Raw genomic sequence first — 15,593 nt, forward strand, 5'->3', positions numbered from 1 at the left:
ATCCATTTCCGCCGGTGAAGGGGGTGGGCCTGCCTCCGGACTCCAGCTCCCAGCATGCATTGCTTCCCGCGCCTGGGTGGAACCGGGAGGGCTGAGTTCCGGTGGCGTGGGCATCTGTCTGCGGCCGGTTCCTCCGTCCTCCTCCCGGCGTGGAAATGGTTGTCTTGGTTACGGATCCTAACGGTTCCTTGCCTGAAATTCCTTGTTGAGGGTCTGTAACACGAGCTGTTGTCTGCAGACTTCTTCGGCTCCCTAAGTGGCGGCTGTGGTGGCTGCTTCAGCTTTCGATGTGGAGTATTTGAAGCTTTCCCTTCCTTTTTCACATGGGACGAGAAATCCTCTGTTCCGGCCAAATTCGGGTTTTATTCTTCACGCCGCGCGAGTGGGCAGTACTAGTCCCGACCCTTTGTATTCCAGGTGATGTTGCCTGTCTTTGATCTCACCTTTGCTTACCTCTTCTCTTTGTAATCGAGAGGAGCGGATCCAACCAAAGTTCTTACGTTGCCCTCCATACATGCACCTTTTTTTGTAATCATTCAGTTAAGAAGAACTGGTATCTACAATACCGTAAGTAATTTATTATATCGTGTATTATTAAAACAAGGGAGTTGCTGAAATTTTTGTGAAAGGGTGAGAAGTTCGATTTAGATTGAGGGATTTTTCTTTTTCCTCTTGTTTTGATATTTCTATGTCAGTATGTTTTCTATCACTATTTCCCATTTAAAAAACCTTTGGTGATGCTTCACTGCCTGTAGAGTAAATTTCGAACAGACTGAAACATTCACGGCCCTCCATAGGCTTGACTATGTATAGGGCATAGCCCTTCGGTGTGTTTGTGCTGAGGGGGTTGGGGGTGGGGAGGGGTGGGTGGATTCGCTGCTCAAATTCACGTAGACTTGGTCCAGCCAGACTACCACCATCGCCCTCTGTTGTTCTACACTTTCACCACCTCTACACCAATCTTAATATCTGCATGCTTTTCTTTTTTTATTGCTCCTCTCCAAATCCTTCAAGATTCTAAGTCCTATCTCTGTTTAATTTTTGCCAGACCAACTCAGAAGTAACGTCCTGGTCTTGAACATGTGCTCCTTTTATTAGTAGCATGCTTGGGTACTAGCTATTTAGGGCTTTATTGTTTATCTCATACATTTCCTTGTTTATTCCAAGAGATGTGCCAGGAATTTTTTTTTTTTTTTTTTGGCCAGGCCCTTGATGTGCAGAGGTTCTGGGGGGCCAAGGATGGAACCCAAGCTACAGTAGTGACAGTGCAGAATCCTTAACTTCTAGGCCACCAGGGAACTCTTAGATTTTTTCAATCATCAAAATATGGGTTTATAATAGGATTTAATGAGTTTGATTTAATGTTTGATCTGAGCAGTAATTACCAATCTGTCTTAGATTTAGGGATCCTCCTGTTTGCCTATTAACTACTTCAGGAACCCTTAGTATCTCTGATACTGATGCTTTCCACAGAGCATGTTTGAGTACATTTAAATCAATACTTTTCAACCTACAGAAAATCAAAATAGAATTGGAGAAGAAGAGTGAGTCATAATTAAAAATGTCTCGAAAAGTTGCCAAGTCATCAAAAAAATTGAACATCTCTAGCTCTTTGGAATCTGAAGATATTAGTTTAGAAACAACAGTTCCTACAGATGATATTTCCTCATCAGAAGAGCGAGACGGTAAAATCAAAATCACCAGGCAGCTAATTGAACGGAAGGAACTGCTTCACAATATTCAGTTATTGAAAATAGAGCTGTCACAGAAAAATATGATGATCGACAATTTGAAAGTGGATTATCTTACAAAGGTAAGATCTCGTGTAAATTTTGCTATTTATGTGCTTTATTGCCTTCAAACTGCAGAGAAGAAAGAATTAAGTTTATGGGGGTTTCCGTCGTGGCTCAGTGGAAGCCAATCTGATTAGTAACTATTGAGGACATAGGTTTGATTCCTGGCCTCGCTCAGTGGGTTAAGGATCTGGCATTGCTTGAGCTGTAGCATAGGTCGAAGACTCTTGGCTCGGATCTTGCATTGCTGTGGCTGTGGCATAGGCTTGCAGCTGCAGCTCCTATGTGACCCCTAGCCTGGGAACCTCCATATGCTGTGGGTGAGGCCCTAAAAAGACCAAAAAAAAAAAGTTTATGTTTATGTAATCTGAACTGAAAATGAAACATTTAAAATTTCGAGGAGTTCCCGTTGTGGCTCAGTGGTTAACGAATCTGACTAGGAACCATGAGGTTGCGGGCCTGGCCGTGCTCCAGCATTGCCACAAGATGTGGTGTAGGTTGCAGCTGCGGCTTGGATCTGGAGTTGCGGTGGCTCTGGTGTAAGCCTGCAGCTACAGCTCCAATTCGACCTTTAGCCTGGGAACCTCCATATGCCGCGGGAGCAGCCCAAGAAATGGCAAAAAGACAAAAAAAAAATTTCAAGAAAATAATTTCATTTTCTTGCATAGTTGAAAAGAACCTGTTTTTCAGAAAAGAGGGGAAGTAAATAATACTTCTGTGTACCAAATAAAAATTCTTGGAAAAGGGTTGTCTTAAGGGTAAACAGGGATGAATTGCTTCTGTAGGCACAATCTTTTAAATCTGGCATGCATGAGCTATATTTTCTTAGGTGTTTTTTTTCCTTTTTTTTTCTGTTAGTTACTGTATTTGTTTTTCTATTTGATGTTTACTGTGTCATAGTTGGAAGCGTAGCAAATTCAGTTACCGGAGCTTTAAAGAGTGGTATTTGGCAAATAAGAAGGGATGCCCTAGTCCTTGTTTTACTGCCTCGTGTAATTACTTACAGTTACAGAGTATTTTGCCTAAGACCTGGTGAACGAGTCACCATCACTGGTTATAAAATTTTTACAGTAATTTCAGAAAGACAGAGACGCTTCTTAACTCTTGCTACTTCTGTATTGGAGAAAATCTCTTCTTTCCAATAATAAACTCTCCATCTTTGTTCTTGATCTTACTTCTTCCTGTCTCCTCCCCTCCCATTTTGTTTCTGTTACCTACCTTCTCTCCTGCTAAGGCAGTCACCTATTTTAACCCTTGCCTTTGTGTAAGTATTATGGCTGCTAAAAAAATTTCTTGACCATGTCTCTTAAGGTTCCAATGAAGTCAAGACATAGTTTAGGTTCGTTTTTAAAATATACTGATAATTGACATTTATTGGGTGCTTATTCTGTGGCAGACACTGTCCTACGAGCTTTTCATGTGTTGGCTCATTTAAGCCATACAACTCTGAGATGTAGGTTCTTTCCAAGGGGTCTTCCTGACCCATCATTTTAAATGAGTCAATAGAATGTGTTAGACTGATATTTAGTAAGCACACAGTAAGTATTAGTGATTGCTCCTAAAATAACATTCTCATTTTTTTCACCGCCTTTATTTTCTGTGTCTTATTTATACATGTTCGTAGAATTCCCCGCCTTGTTCTTTGGGTATTTGTTCTCTTAATAGTGTGTAGGGTTCCTGAGGCCAGGGACTTCTTTATATTCCCTGTTATATCTCCAGCACTTAGAACTAGGTGTCCTTGTCACCTAGTAAATGCTCAGCTGTTTCTTAAATGAGTGACCGAACCCCACTTTGCTCTTGAAAAAACAGAACCATAATTGGTTCCTAGAATACCAAGGCCATTCAAAGGGAAGTGATGGAGCCAGGTGAGGTTGAAACCGAGATGTCTAGTAGTTAACGAATCTGACTAGGAACCATGAGGTTGCAGGTTCAATCCCTGGCCTTGCTCACTGGGTTTAGGATCCGGCGTTTCCATGAGCTGTGGTGTAGTTTGCAGACACAGCTCAGATCCCGAGTTGCTGTGGCTCTGGCGTAGGCCGGTGGTGACAGTTCCAATTGGACCCCTAGCCTGGGAACCTCCATATGCTGCGGAAGTGGCCCTAGAAAAGGCAAAAAGACAAAAAAAAAAACCTAAAAAAACAGAAATCTAGGAGTTCTCTTGTGGCGCAGCATGTTAAGGATACTGAGGCGGCTTGCTTGGGTCACTGCTGTGGTGCGGGTTCCAGCCCTGGCCCTGGAACTTCTATATGTTGTGGGGAAATGAAAACCCCAAAGCCAAAAACTTGAGATGTCTGAAGCCCATACTCCATCTAAGTAGATCTCCTCAGACTTCCTTTTAGGTTCTCCATACCTAGTCACTTACCTAGCTTAGGTCACTTGGTATTTTATCAATGTATCCAGTGGTTTCCTCTTTCTGTTCCTTTAGTCATACTGTTTTTAACTTCTCATATGGATTCCCACAGTGCTACTGGCTCATATATCTCTACCCATAAACCTCCTTCATTGAAACTCATTGAAGAAGATCATGGTAATATCTCATTCATTAATCTACCCACTCAGCCAACAAATATTCAATTAAATGTGAACTCTAAACCATATCCAAAATTATGTTGTGTTTGGCCACTTTTTAAATGATTTGTTTTCACCTTGCATTGTGCTTGGTTATAACTGGCTTTCCCTCTTTTTAAAGTGTAAGGTTTACATTAAAGAAATGTTTATTCATGAGAGAGCTACAGTTTGAGATACACACAGTTTGAGTTTGAATCCCACGCCTTATAATTACCTTGGGCAAATTACTTAAGTTTTTTATTTCACGATTTCCTGTAAAATAAAAATAATCATAGTGTTTACTTCGTGGAGTTGTTGGGAGGATTGAAATAAGCTTTCAGGGGCCTGGTGTATAATAAATAATAGTAGTAACTACCCTTTTTCAGCACTATATCATTATTTTTATATCCCATGGTGCTTAGTATAGTTTCTTTATTATTATGATTTTCTGTTGGGCTGAAAAATCTTTAGTATAAAAGATTAAATTAATCATATTCCTGAGTTTATAATACATAATCATCATTGATCCTTGCAAGCTCTCTTCCCATTTTGAATGTTTATTCTTTTTATTCCTATAGTTTATTTCCCTTCCTCCGTCTATGTTTATCTTTTCCCCTTAACATTTATACTTTAAAAGAAAAAATTTTTTTTTCTGTTTTTTGGCCTCCCCACAGCATATGGAGTTCCTGGACCAGGGATTAGACTGAGCTGCAGCTGCAACCCAAGCCACAGCTGTGGCAACACTGGATCCCTAACCCTCTGTACTAGGCCAGGGATCAAACATGTCTGCCCGCACTCCTAAGACCCCACTGATCAATGTTGCCCTACAGCAGGAACCCCTTAAAATTTTTTTTATTGAGAAGTTGATTTACAATATTATACAAATTTCAAATGTACAACAGTGATTCACAAATTTTTAAAAAAAATTTTTATTAAAGTATAATTGATTTAGAATGTTTCTTCAATTTCTGATATACAGCAAAATAACTCAGTCACACACAGTTCCCTGTGCTGTACAGTAGGGCCCCATTGCCTATCCATTCCAAATAGAACATTTTGCATCCAAAAATTCCAAACTGCCTGTACATCCCACTCCCTCCCCGCTGGGAACCCCAAGTCTGCTCTCCTTGGCCATGATCTGTTTCTGTTTTGTAGATAGGATCATCTGTGCCATATTTTAGATTCCACAAATAAGTGATATTATACGGTATTTGTCTTTCTCTTTCTGGCTTACTTCACTTAGTATGAGAATCTCCATTTCTGTCCATGTTGTTGGAAATGGCATTTGTTTGTCCATTTTTACGGCTAACATTCCAATGTGTGTGTATATATGTGTGTGTGTGCATATATATATCAATGTGTGTGTGTATATGTACATGTGTGTGTGCATATGTATATATATATATATATATATATATATATAAACGCACTACATCTTCTTAATCCATTCATCTGGCGATAGACATTTAGGCTGTTTCCATGTCTTGGCTATTGTGAAAAGCTCTGCAATGAGCATAGGGGGTTCATGTATCTTGTTCAATGAATGTTTTGTCTGGATATATGCCCAGGAGTGGGATTGCTGGATCATATGGTAGTTCTATATTTAGTTTTCTGAGGTACCTCCATACTGTTTCCCATAGTGGTTGTACCAGTTTACATTCCCACCAAGAGTGAAGGAGGACACCCTTTTGTCCACACCTCTCCAGTATTTGTTATTTGTTGAGTTGGTAATGATGGCCATTCTGACTAGTGCGAGTTGGTACCTCATTGTAGTTTTGATTTGCATTTCCCCAATAATAGTGATACTGAGCATTTTTTCATGTGCCTGTTGGCCATCCTTGTCTTTTTTGGAGAAATGTTTATTTAGGTCTTCTGCCCATTTTTCACTTGGGTTATTTTTTTGTTGTTGAGTTGTATGAGTTGTTTGTATATTTTGCAGATTAGGCCCTTGTTTGTTGCGTCATTCGCAGAGATTTTCTCCCGTTCTGTGGGTTGTCTTTTTTTTAGTGGTTTCCTTTGCTGTGCAAAAGCTTTTCAGTTTAATTAGGTTTCATTGGTTTATCTGTGTCTCTTTATTACCATTATTCTAGGAAGTGAATCAAATAAGATGTTGCTGTGGTTTACATCAAAGAGCATTCTGCCTCTTTTCCTCTAGGAGTTTTATGCTGTCTGGCCTTTTATTTAGGTATTTAATCCATTTTGAGTTTATTTTTGTGTATGGTGTTAGATAGTGTTCTAATTTCATTCTTTTACATGTAGCTTTCCAGTTTTCCCAGCACCATTTATTGAAGAGACTCTCCTTCCACTGTATGTGGAAGGACACTGCCTCCTTTGTCATATTATTAGTTGACCATAGGTGCTTGGGTTTGTTTCTGGGCTTTCTGTCCTAGTCCATTGATTTATTTTTCTGTTTTTATGCCAGTACCATATTGTTTTGATGACTATAGCTTTGTAGTATTGTCTGAAGTCAGGACACTTGATTCCTCCATTTCTGTTCTTTGGTTTTTTTGTTTTTCAATATTGCTTTGGCTATTCAGCATCTCTTGTGTTTCCATACAAATTTTAAAATATTCTATTTTAGTTCTGTGAAGAATGTCTTTGGTACTCTGATAGGGATTGCATTGACTCTGTAGATTGCCTTGGGTAGTGTAGTCATTTTGACAATATTGATTCTTCCATTCCAAGTGCATGGTATATCTTTCCGTCTGTTTGTGTCATCTTTCTTTCATCAGCATCTGTAGTTTTCAGAGTATAGGTCTTTGGTCTCTTTAGGTAGGTTTATTCCAAGGTATTTTATTCTTTTTGATGTGATGGTAAATGGGGTGGTTTCTCTGGATTCACAAATTTTTAAATGTAATACTCCATTTATAGTTAATATAAATGTTTATTCTTGAAAATGGTTATTTTTCATATTTTCTTCTTTACATAAATCTGAATGGCATGTTTCGTTCTGGATGTCATTTCTTTTATAGTTTTTCTTTTCAACTCAGTGCTGTTTTTAAAGTCATTTATGTTACTATACTCAGTGCTGTTTATAAGGTCATTCATGTTACTATGTGTCCCTCTGGTCCTTTGCTTCCAGCTGTGATGTCATTCTGGTGTGCATCTTCCAATCTGTCTGCTCACTCCCTCAGTGATGAGTACCCAGGTGGCCTCCAGCTCCTCGTCACCACATTCAATACTGGCCTTCTTTAGACATGTCTCTCCTGCATCTGGTGTGAACATTTCTGTGACATAGATACTCAGGAGTAGAATCTCTGGCTCACAGGGTATACGTCTGCTTAATTTAAGCATACTTCCAAATTGGTCTCCCGAGTTGCTGGCAACTCTACATTCTTGAGTTTTTTGTCTATGGCCACTAAGTTTGTCCAGCTTGGAGACCCCTTTTGGGTAATATGTTTGCTCTCAAATGTGGGAAGAAGCATTATATGGTATAGAAGAATTAAGTCTTCCATAATTTCATCAGATCCCAGGCACCTCAATTGTAAGATGGACCATTCCAAGTATTGCTAAGGTTAAAAACTACCAAGTTAAACTGCTAAGCTGGAAGATGCATTCCAGCTTCAGAGATGAAAAAAGTGATTTTTTAGAGTATGAGTCTGGGATTGATGAAGAAATATTATTTTTAGCCATTTGTTCACTCTCCAAAGCTTACCGATGGGTTGAACATCAGGGATACAAAAATGAAATTGTCACATTTTAGCATTAAAAACATAAATTTCCCTCACTAGAGTAAGCTCCATGGTAATTGTTTGAAATCACGGAAAGGATATGTTTCTGCTGCACTTAAACATGTTGTTGCTATTAAGATTTAAATGACTGGATTTTCAGTTACTGAGGCTCCTGTCAGTGGAAGCATTCAAGTAGTCTTGAATGGTCAATTGATATGAATATTATACGTGTTTCTTCTGTAGAGAAAGATCGAACCAGCTGCTCAGTGCTTCAGGGATTAAGTTCAGCTGTTAGAACTAGAAACTTGGAAAATGGTGGCTGCCAGTAACAGAAATGTGGAAACCACAGCTTAAGCAAGATAAGGGTTTTGTTTTTCTGGTATAACAGGAATCTGGAGATAGGCCATTTACACCTGGTGTGGTTACTCCTTGATATCTTTAGGAACCCAGACTCCTTTTAATCTTCTGCATGGTGATTTTTAGCATACGTTTTTCAGCTCAAAATCACAGATGGCTGATCCACCTCCACTATTGTGTCCATGGGAAAATGGGGTATATGCCAAATGAGGCTGTCCTTTAAAGAGCTTGCCCCGAAGCTCAAGGCTATGGCCTCGATTGATTAGGATTATATAGCATGACCATCTCTAGCTGCAAGGAGTGGGAAGCTGGGAAATGTCAGTATTGTGGTCACTAACAAAAATCACTGTTACCTGAGAAAGAGGACAAGACTTCATGTTGTGAGACAAGTAACAGTTTTTTTCTAGTCATCAAGCTCTTTTTTTAGTTAGGAAATATGCAAATCGATGTGATCCAACATCTCTCCACTCCAGCATGGCAGCAATACAATGTGTGTGTTTATTACCGCTTGTTACTGGTGGTATAGTTTATTACTATGACTGTCCTGACCCACGTTAATTTGATTTCTCCAGATCTGCAAATAGAAGCGGGTTGGTCCCAGGAAACTAACAAAGCATTGATTCCTATTTCCCACTCAGCTACTCACTAACTGAGAGCACGTATAAGCGGGGCTGTTTAGGCCAAACTCCTTGGACCTAGAGGATTGTGAGCTTTGCACTTTATTTATTTATTAAAAAAAAAATTTTTTTTTATGGCTACACCCACAGCATCTGGAAGTTCCCAGGCCAGGGTTGAATCTAAGCCACAGCTGTAACCTGTGCTGCAGCTGCAGCAATCCTGGATCCCTTAAACCTGGTGTACTGGGCTAGGGATCAAACCTCCACCTCTGAAGCTACCCAAGCTGCAGCAGTCAGATTCTTAATCTACTGAGCCACAGCGGGAACTCCTAGCTTTGCACTTTTATCTCCACTTATTGCTGTCTAAATCTCCTTCTTTGCTCCATTTCCTTATTCTTTTCCTCCTCACCCTTCCTGCCTGTCAATTTTTAAATGCCAAAATCCCTTTTTGTTTATCTCTTATTAGAGATCTGTGGCTTCCTGATTGCTTGGGAAATGGAGGAGGGAATCCCTTGGCTTGAGTGTATCCAAGCTGAGGGACGTAATCTAAAAGTCAGGGGAAATGATAAAAGTTCTGATCCTGAAAAAAGAAATGTTATCCTGCTGTATAGCACAGGGAACTATATCTAGTCACTTGTGATGGAACATTATGGAGGATAATGTGAGAAAAAGAATATATATGTATGTATATATATATATATATATGACTGGGTCACTTTGCTATACAGCAGAAATTGACAGAACATTATAAATCAACTATAATGGAAAAGATAAAAATCTTTAAAAAGTAAGTAAGTAAAAAAGAAATTCTTTCCTTGTGGTAACAGTTTTCTTGATATGCAAAATAGTAATTATGAGGAAAGTGGTTTTCATTTGTTGATTTAAGACATTGATTAGACATGTTGCCAGGAATATAGCAAGAATATGGCAGAGTCCCTGCTTTGAATGCGGAGTCAGCAAACTTTCTCTATAAAGGCCTGAGCTAGACAGTAAATATTTAATACTTTGTAGGCCATATATGGTCTATTACGTAGTTTTCCTTTTTCCTTTTTTTTTTTTAACAATTTTACAAATGTAAAACCTATTCTTAGATGGTGGGCTCTACAGAAACAAGACATAGGCTGAATTTGGCCTGTCGCCATTGTTGTTTACTCTGCTTTAGATTATGTAGTCAGAGAAGTCACTCACAGATTTTAGGCAGCTGGAGTCACATGTCCTGTTTTTTGTATTCAGAATGGCACTGAATAGACGAAGGGCAGATAATGTAGAAGCTGAAGACAGTTACTAGGCTGTTGCCTTATGTAAGACTCCTAAGTTTTTGGCTTCATCTCCTGGAGACATTCATTGAGAAATAGAAGGATGGGAGAAAACTGATATGGGAGGTAAAATATAAGTTCTGTTTTGAACATGTCAAAGTTTAAATGCCCATTCATTTCCTGAATGGAATTGCTGTTAGAAGAGTGCCTGTGACTAGAGATGTGCATGGGTTTGTCTTTAAGATGCCACTTAAAGCCATGGGATTGGATGCTGTTACCTGGGGAGAGTAGAGGGCCTCGAACCAGGTAAAGGGATAGGCGGACACTTAGACATAAGAAAATCCAGCAAAGGAACCTGAGGAGGGTCTGGTGAGTTAAGGAAGAAAACCAGGAGGAGTATCACCTAAGTGAAAGAGAATGAAGTGATCAGCTCTGCCAAATCATGCTGTCAGGTAAGAAAATATGCAGAAATAGCCATTGGGCTGGGCATTATGGAGGTGATTCATAACTTTAATAAGAGTTATTCTTAAAACCACATGAACGTTTTGCCCTGATGGTGAACGGAGAAATGGTACTGCAGCAGGGGAAGTGGTGTGATCAAGGGAGTGTGGTTTGTTGTTTTGTTTTTTTTTAATGGGAGAGAAGACATTTGTTTAATGATAGCATTGGTCTAGTAGAGGAGAATTTGATGATACAGGAAGAATTCACTTGAGTATATTAAGGACAGACTGTTAGATTAATCTGTGTATTTTATTTTATTTTTATTTATTTATTTTTTTGTCTTTTTGCCATTTCTTGGGCTGCTCCCGTGGCACATGGAGGTTCCCAGGCTAGGGGTCTAATCAGAGCTACAAATACCGGCCTACGCCACAGCCACAGCAACGCGGGATCCGAGGCGCGTCTGCGACCTACACCACAGCTCACGGCAATGCCAGATCGTTAACCCACTGAGCAAGGGCAGGGACCGAACCCGCAACCTCATGGTTCCTAGTCGGATTCGTTAACCACTGCACCACGACGGGAACTCCCTAATCCGTGTATTTTAAAGGGTGAACAAGAATTGCCTGGGTTGGAAGGGAGAGTATAAATAATTTTTTAAAAGAGACCAAGTGAATTTAGGCATGCACGGCATGTTTGGGGACTGTCAAGCACGTATTTTAGCTGGAACAGAGTTTTCTTTTAGGCTAGTGATAAGACATGTGGTAGGCAAGAGCCAGATCAAGGAGGACTAGTATAGTAGACCGTGAAGCTGGAATTTATTCTGAAGCCAGGATCCTCTGAAGGATTTAAAACTGGGTAAATACATTTTTGATAGCACTTTTAAAAGATAAGATGAAGGAAGACCAGTTTGGAGATTGACAAAATGGAAAGCAGGGAATGCAGTTAGGAAATCATTATAATCAAGGTAAGAAATGGGGTCTATACCTTGTCAGTGGGTATTAAGGAGGCTGGTACAGTTTGGTTTTTTTTTTTTTTTTTTGTCTTTTTGCTATTTCTTTGGGCCGCTCCCACGGCATATGGAGGTTCCCAGGCTAGGTGTTGAATCGGAGCTGTAGCCCCCGGCCTATGCCAGAGACACAGCAACGCAGGATCCGAGCTATGTCTGCAACCTACACCACAGCTCGCGGCAACGCCGGATCGTCAACCCACTGAGCAAGGGCAGGGGCAGGGACCGAACCCGCAACCTCATAGTTCCTAGTCGGATTCGTTAACCACTGCGCCACGATGGGAACTCCGGAGGCTGGTACAGTTTTGACAGCTCCTTATGGAGTAAACTCATCAGCAAAAGCAATGATGTCTGATGAGAATAAGCAGGGAGAACTAGATCTATCAAACTGACTCAGATTTTCTTGCTTTGGAGACTAGGAGCTGCAAAGAGTATAAGATTAGGTGAAGAGTAGTTTCATTTTTGACGTTTATAGCATCACCCATATGGTAGTTGACTGAAGATGTGTAGTAGTCAGATACTTGGTTCTCTAGTATATATGCAGGTTCTGGCCTGGAAATAATTACCTAGGTGAGGCACCACCATAAAATCCTACTTGTCAAAGTGTCTCAGTGAGATTGGGTTCAGGGGAGGAAATCACCTTAATGACAGCCTGGCAAAAAAACGTTTATAAGGCCGCAGCTTCAAAGCGTAGTGTAACAACCATTTGTATGGATAGACTTTGTAGTTTGTGGACATAACCTTTACAAAACATCTCTGCCCAGTCTTGGCCTGTTTATTTTAAGTGCTTTTTTAACATTTAGTACTTTTCAAACAGAAGGATTTTTTAAATGATAAATTTGGAAATTGATCATAAAATTTCCTTTTTCTCTTTATTAAGATTGAAGAATTGGAGGAGAAGCTTAATGATGCGCTTCATCAGAAGCAGCTACTAACATTGAGATTAGACAGCCAATTGAATTTTCAACAAAAGGATGCCAGGTAAAAGTTATAAAAAGCAATAATACCTATTTAGCAGTTAAAAGTGACATCATTAGCTATTTATGCATGCGTTTGTAAGCTAAAGTAGAGAAATTTTAAATCAAAGATGGTAATAATTTTTACATCCAAGCTAACAAAAAACTACTTGATACAGTACACAAAGTACAAAAAGTGAAAATCCAACATTCATTCAACAAACATTGCTGAACCATAGATGACATGGAAGCTCTCTAAACTCAGCACTGCTTAACCGGCTGGATGGACTAACCTTTCTTCATTTGCTCTCTAAAACATACTGATATATTCTTATGGCTTATTGAATTCTCCTGGGTTAAAGTACCTTCTGTTCGTCTATATACCTTCTCTAGCTCAGTTGTGTGCTTATCAAGAGTCTGTTGTATTTATTCTCAAATATGTCTATGCCATTTGTTCCTACTATACTTAGATACCTTAATTAAAATTATATTTAAAAATGAGTACAAAAGAAACTTCAAGAGCTCCCATCGTGGCTCAGTGGAAACGAATCCAACTAGTATCCATGAGGATGTGGGTTTGATCCTGGCCCTGCTCAGTGGGTTAAGGATCTGGCATTGCCGTGAGCTATGGCATAGGTTGCAGACACAGCTTGGATCCCATGTTGCTGTGGCTGTGGTGTAGGCTGGCAGCTCTAGCTCTGATTCGACCCCTAACCTGGGTATGGCCCTAAAAGCCAAAACAAAACAAACAAACAAAAAGAGATAACATTTCTATACAAACTATAATGCTGTCTATGAAAAGATGTTTTTAATGTGAGTGACTAAAAAAAAAAAAAAGTCATCAAATTAAGTGTAAGCAAGAGATGTTTAGAGATAGAGGCAAAAATCAAATCCATGAAAAGTATCCTTAGATTTCTTCCCAGGTGTCTTTTAAGGTCTCCCACCGTTGTAATAAAGTTGAACTTAAAAATCATGAAAAATAATTTACAGAAAAGCAAAACACAGCTGCATATTCAGAAATTTTCAGACCCTATGTACAAAATTTTGCAGATGTTTATTTCTATATTTTAATTAGAGGTGCAAATATGTAAAGTAGCTATCTTTTCCTTTTATAAGATTTCACTATTTAACTAATATTTTAAGGTTTTTTTGTTTGCTTTTTAGGACCGCACCTGTGACATATGGAGGTTACCAGGCTAGGGGTCAAATTGGAACTGCATCTGCCAGCCTACACCACAGCCACAGAACACCAGATCCAAGCCATGTCTGGGACCTGTACTAACAGCTCACAGCGATGCAGGATCGACTCTGCATCCTCATGGATACTAGTTGTATTCGTTACCGCTGAGCCACAACAGGAACTCCTTACTAATATTTTAAAAACTTACCTGACCAATTATCAGCCATTACCAGTGGTTCTCAAATTTTAGCATGTATCAGAACCACCTGGAAAACTTTTGAAAAAAGATTGTTGGGTCTTGCTCTGAGATTCTGATTTAGGTAGGGTCCTGAGAAATGTACATTTCTACTAAGTTCCTTGATGCTGCTACTGGTTCAGGGATAATACTTTGAAAACCACTGCACTGGATGATAGGGTTAATTCTTTAGACATTTGATCAAATTAAAGGAAGTGGACAGGGCAGTTAGGAGGTTCTCGCAATAATCATCTTGGTAACTGATGGTGGTGCAAGGATTAGATGTGGTGTTGAGGAGAGAAAGGGAAATTAAGGATTATACCATCATTTTTGGTCTGAATAAGTCAAAGAATGGAGGTGCTGTCAACTAGGATGGTGGAACCACAGCAGAATAGGTTTGTGAGTGGAGAGCAGGAGTTCAATTTGGAACATGTTAAATTAGAGTTGTATTGGAAATTGATGTCATGAAAAGTCTGAGCTAGAGGTAATAAATCAGGGAGTCATTAGAATATAGATAGTATTTAAGTCATGAGGCTGGATGAATTTGCCAAGGGAGTGAACACAGATGGAGGAGAGGACCGAGTATGCCAACATCAGGACAAACTAGATAAAAAGACTGAGAAAGTGCCACTTTGTCCTATTTGATAAAATAGAAAAATGAAGAGGAAAAAAATATTGTGTCTTGGAAACCAGATGAAGGTAGCATGGGGAAGGAGAGATCAGATGTCTCAAGTGCTATTGATAAGGATGAAAAGAACTGAGAATTGGAGTTCTTGTCGTGGCGCAGCAGAAACGAATCTGACTAGGAACCATGAGGTTACAGGTTCAATCCCTAGCCTCCTTCAGTGGGTTAAGGATCTGGTGTTGCCGTGAGCGGTGGGTGTAGGTCACAGATGCGGCTCGGATCTGATGTGGCTGTGGCGTAGGCTGTGGCGTAGGCTGGCAGCTGTAGTTCCCATTGGACCCCTAGCCTGGGAACCTCCATGTGCCACAAGAGCGGCCCCTAAAAAGCCAAAAAAAAAAAAAAGACTACTGAGAATTAATTGATCATTAGCAATGTGAAGGATATTGGGGACCTTGAGATCTTGTTAGGAAGGTGAAAACCTGATTGGGCTGGGTTTAAGAGTAAAGGTGTGTAGAAGGTGTGTATAGACAGCTTTGGAGAAACAAAAGGGGCAGTGAAATGGGGTCCAAAATTGTGGGGGTTTTTTTGTTGTTGTTCACTTGTTTTAAGATAGGACAAATAACATTTTTATGTTGATAGGAGTGATACAGTACAGAGGGGGAAATACAGATGGTCCCTTCCTGCGCAAAATTTTGGGGTAGGCGGCCAACAGTGTCCACTGCATGTATTCCTTGAGAAAGATGATTATGTGCAGATGACTATTTTCATTCCTTCACTGGTTGGATGAATAAATTGTGATGCTTCAGTGTTGTCATCTAAAAGAGGTATACTTTGAAGTACCTGGATAAAGACAAATGAAAATTACTTTCATAAGTAGGATCCAAAGCAGATACATAAAATGTATACCTT

The 15,593-nt window shown here is 39.7% G+C and overlaps 1 protein-coding gene across 5 annotated transcripts in view; it reads left to right on the forward strand.

Moving 5' to 3' along the window:
- Positions 1-57: 57 nt before the first annotated feature.
- The window catches only part of PIBF1 (progesterone immunomodulatory binding factor 1), a 251,953-nt gene continuing 236,417 nt past the window's right edge, over positions 58-15,593 (forward strand). For 2 of the 5 annotated variants that reach the window (XM_047756196.1, XM_047756199.1), the window contains exons 1-3: positions 58-567; positions 1,517-1,813; positions 12,569-12,669. In XM_047756196.1, coding sequence (XP_047612152.1) covers positions 1,562-1,813; positions 12,569-12,669 — 353 coding nt within the window. In that variant the 5' untranslated portion in view covers positions 58-567; positions 1,517-1,561. Of the gene's footprint in view, positions 568-1,514; positions 1,814-10,572; positions 10,694-12,568; positions 12,670-15,593 lie in introns of those variants that run through there. The other 3 variants (XM_047756197.1, XM_047756198.1, XM_047756200.1) reach the window with 3 other exon arrangements.

This window comes from Phacochoerus africanus, chromosome 13 (assembly GCF_016906955.1).
Source record: "Phacochoerus africanus isolate WHEZ1 chromosome 13, ROS_Pafr_v1, whole genome shotgun sequence".
Lineage (NCBI taxonomy): Eukaryota > Metazoa > Chordata > Mammalia > Artiodactyla > Suidae > Phacochoerus > Phacochoerus africanus.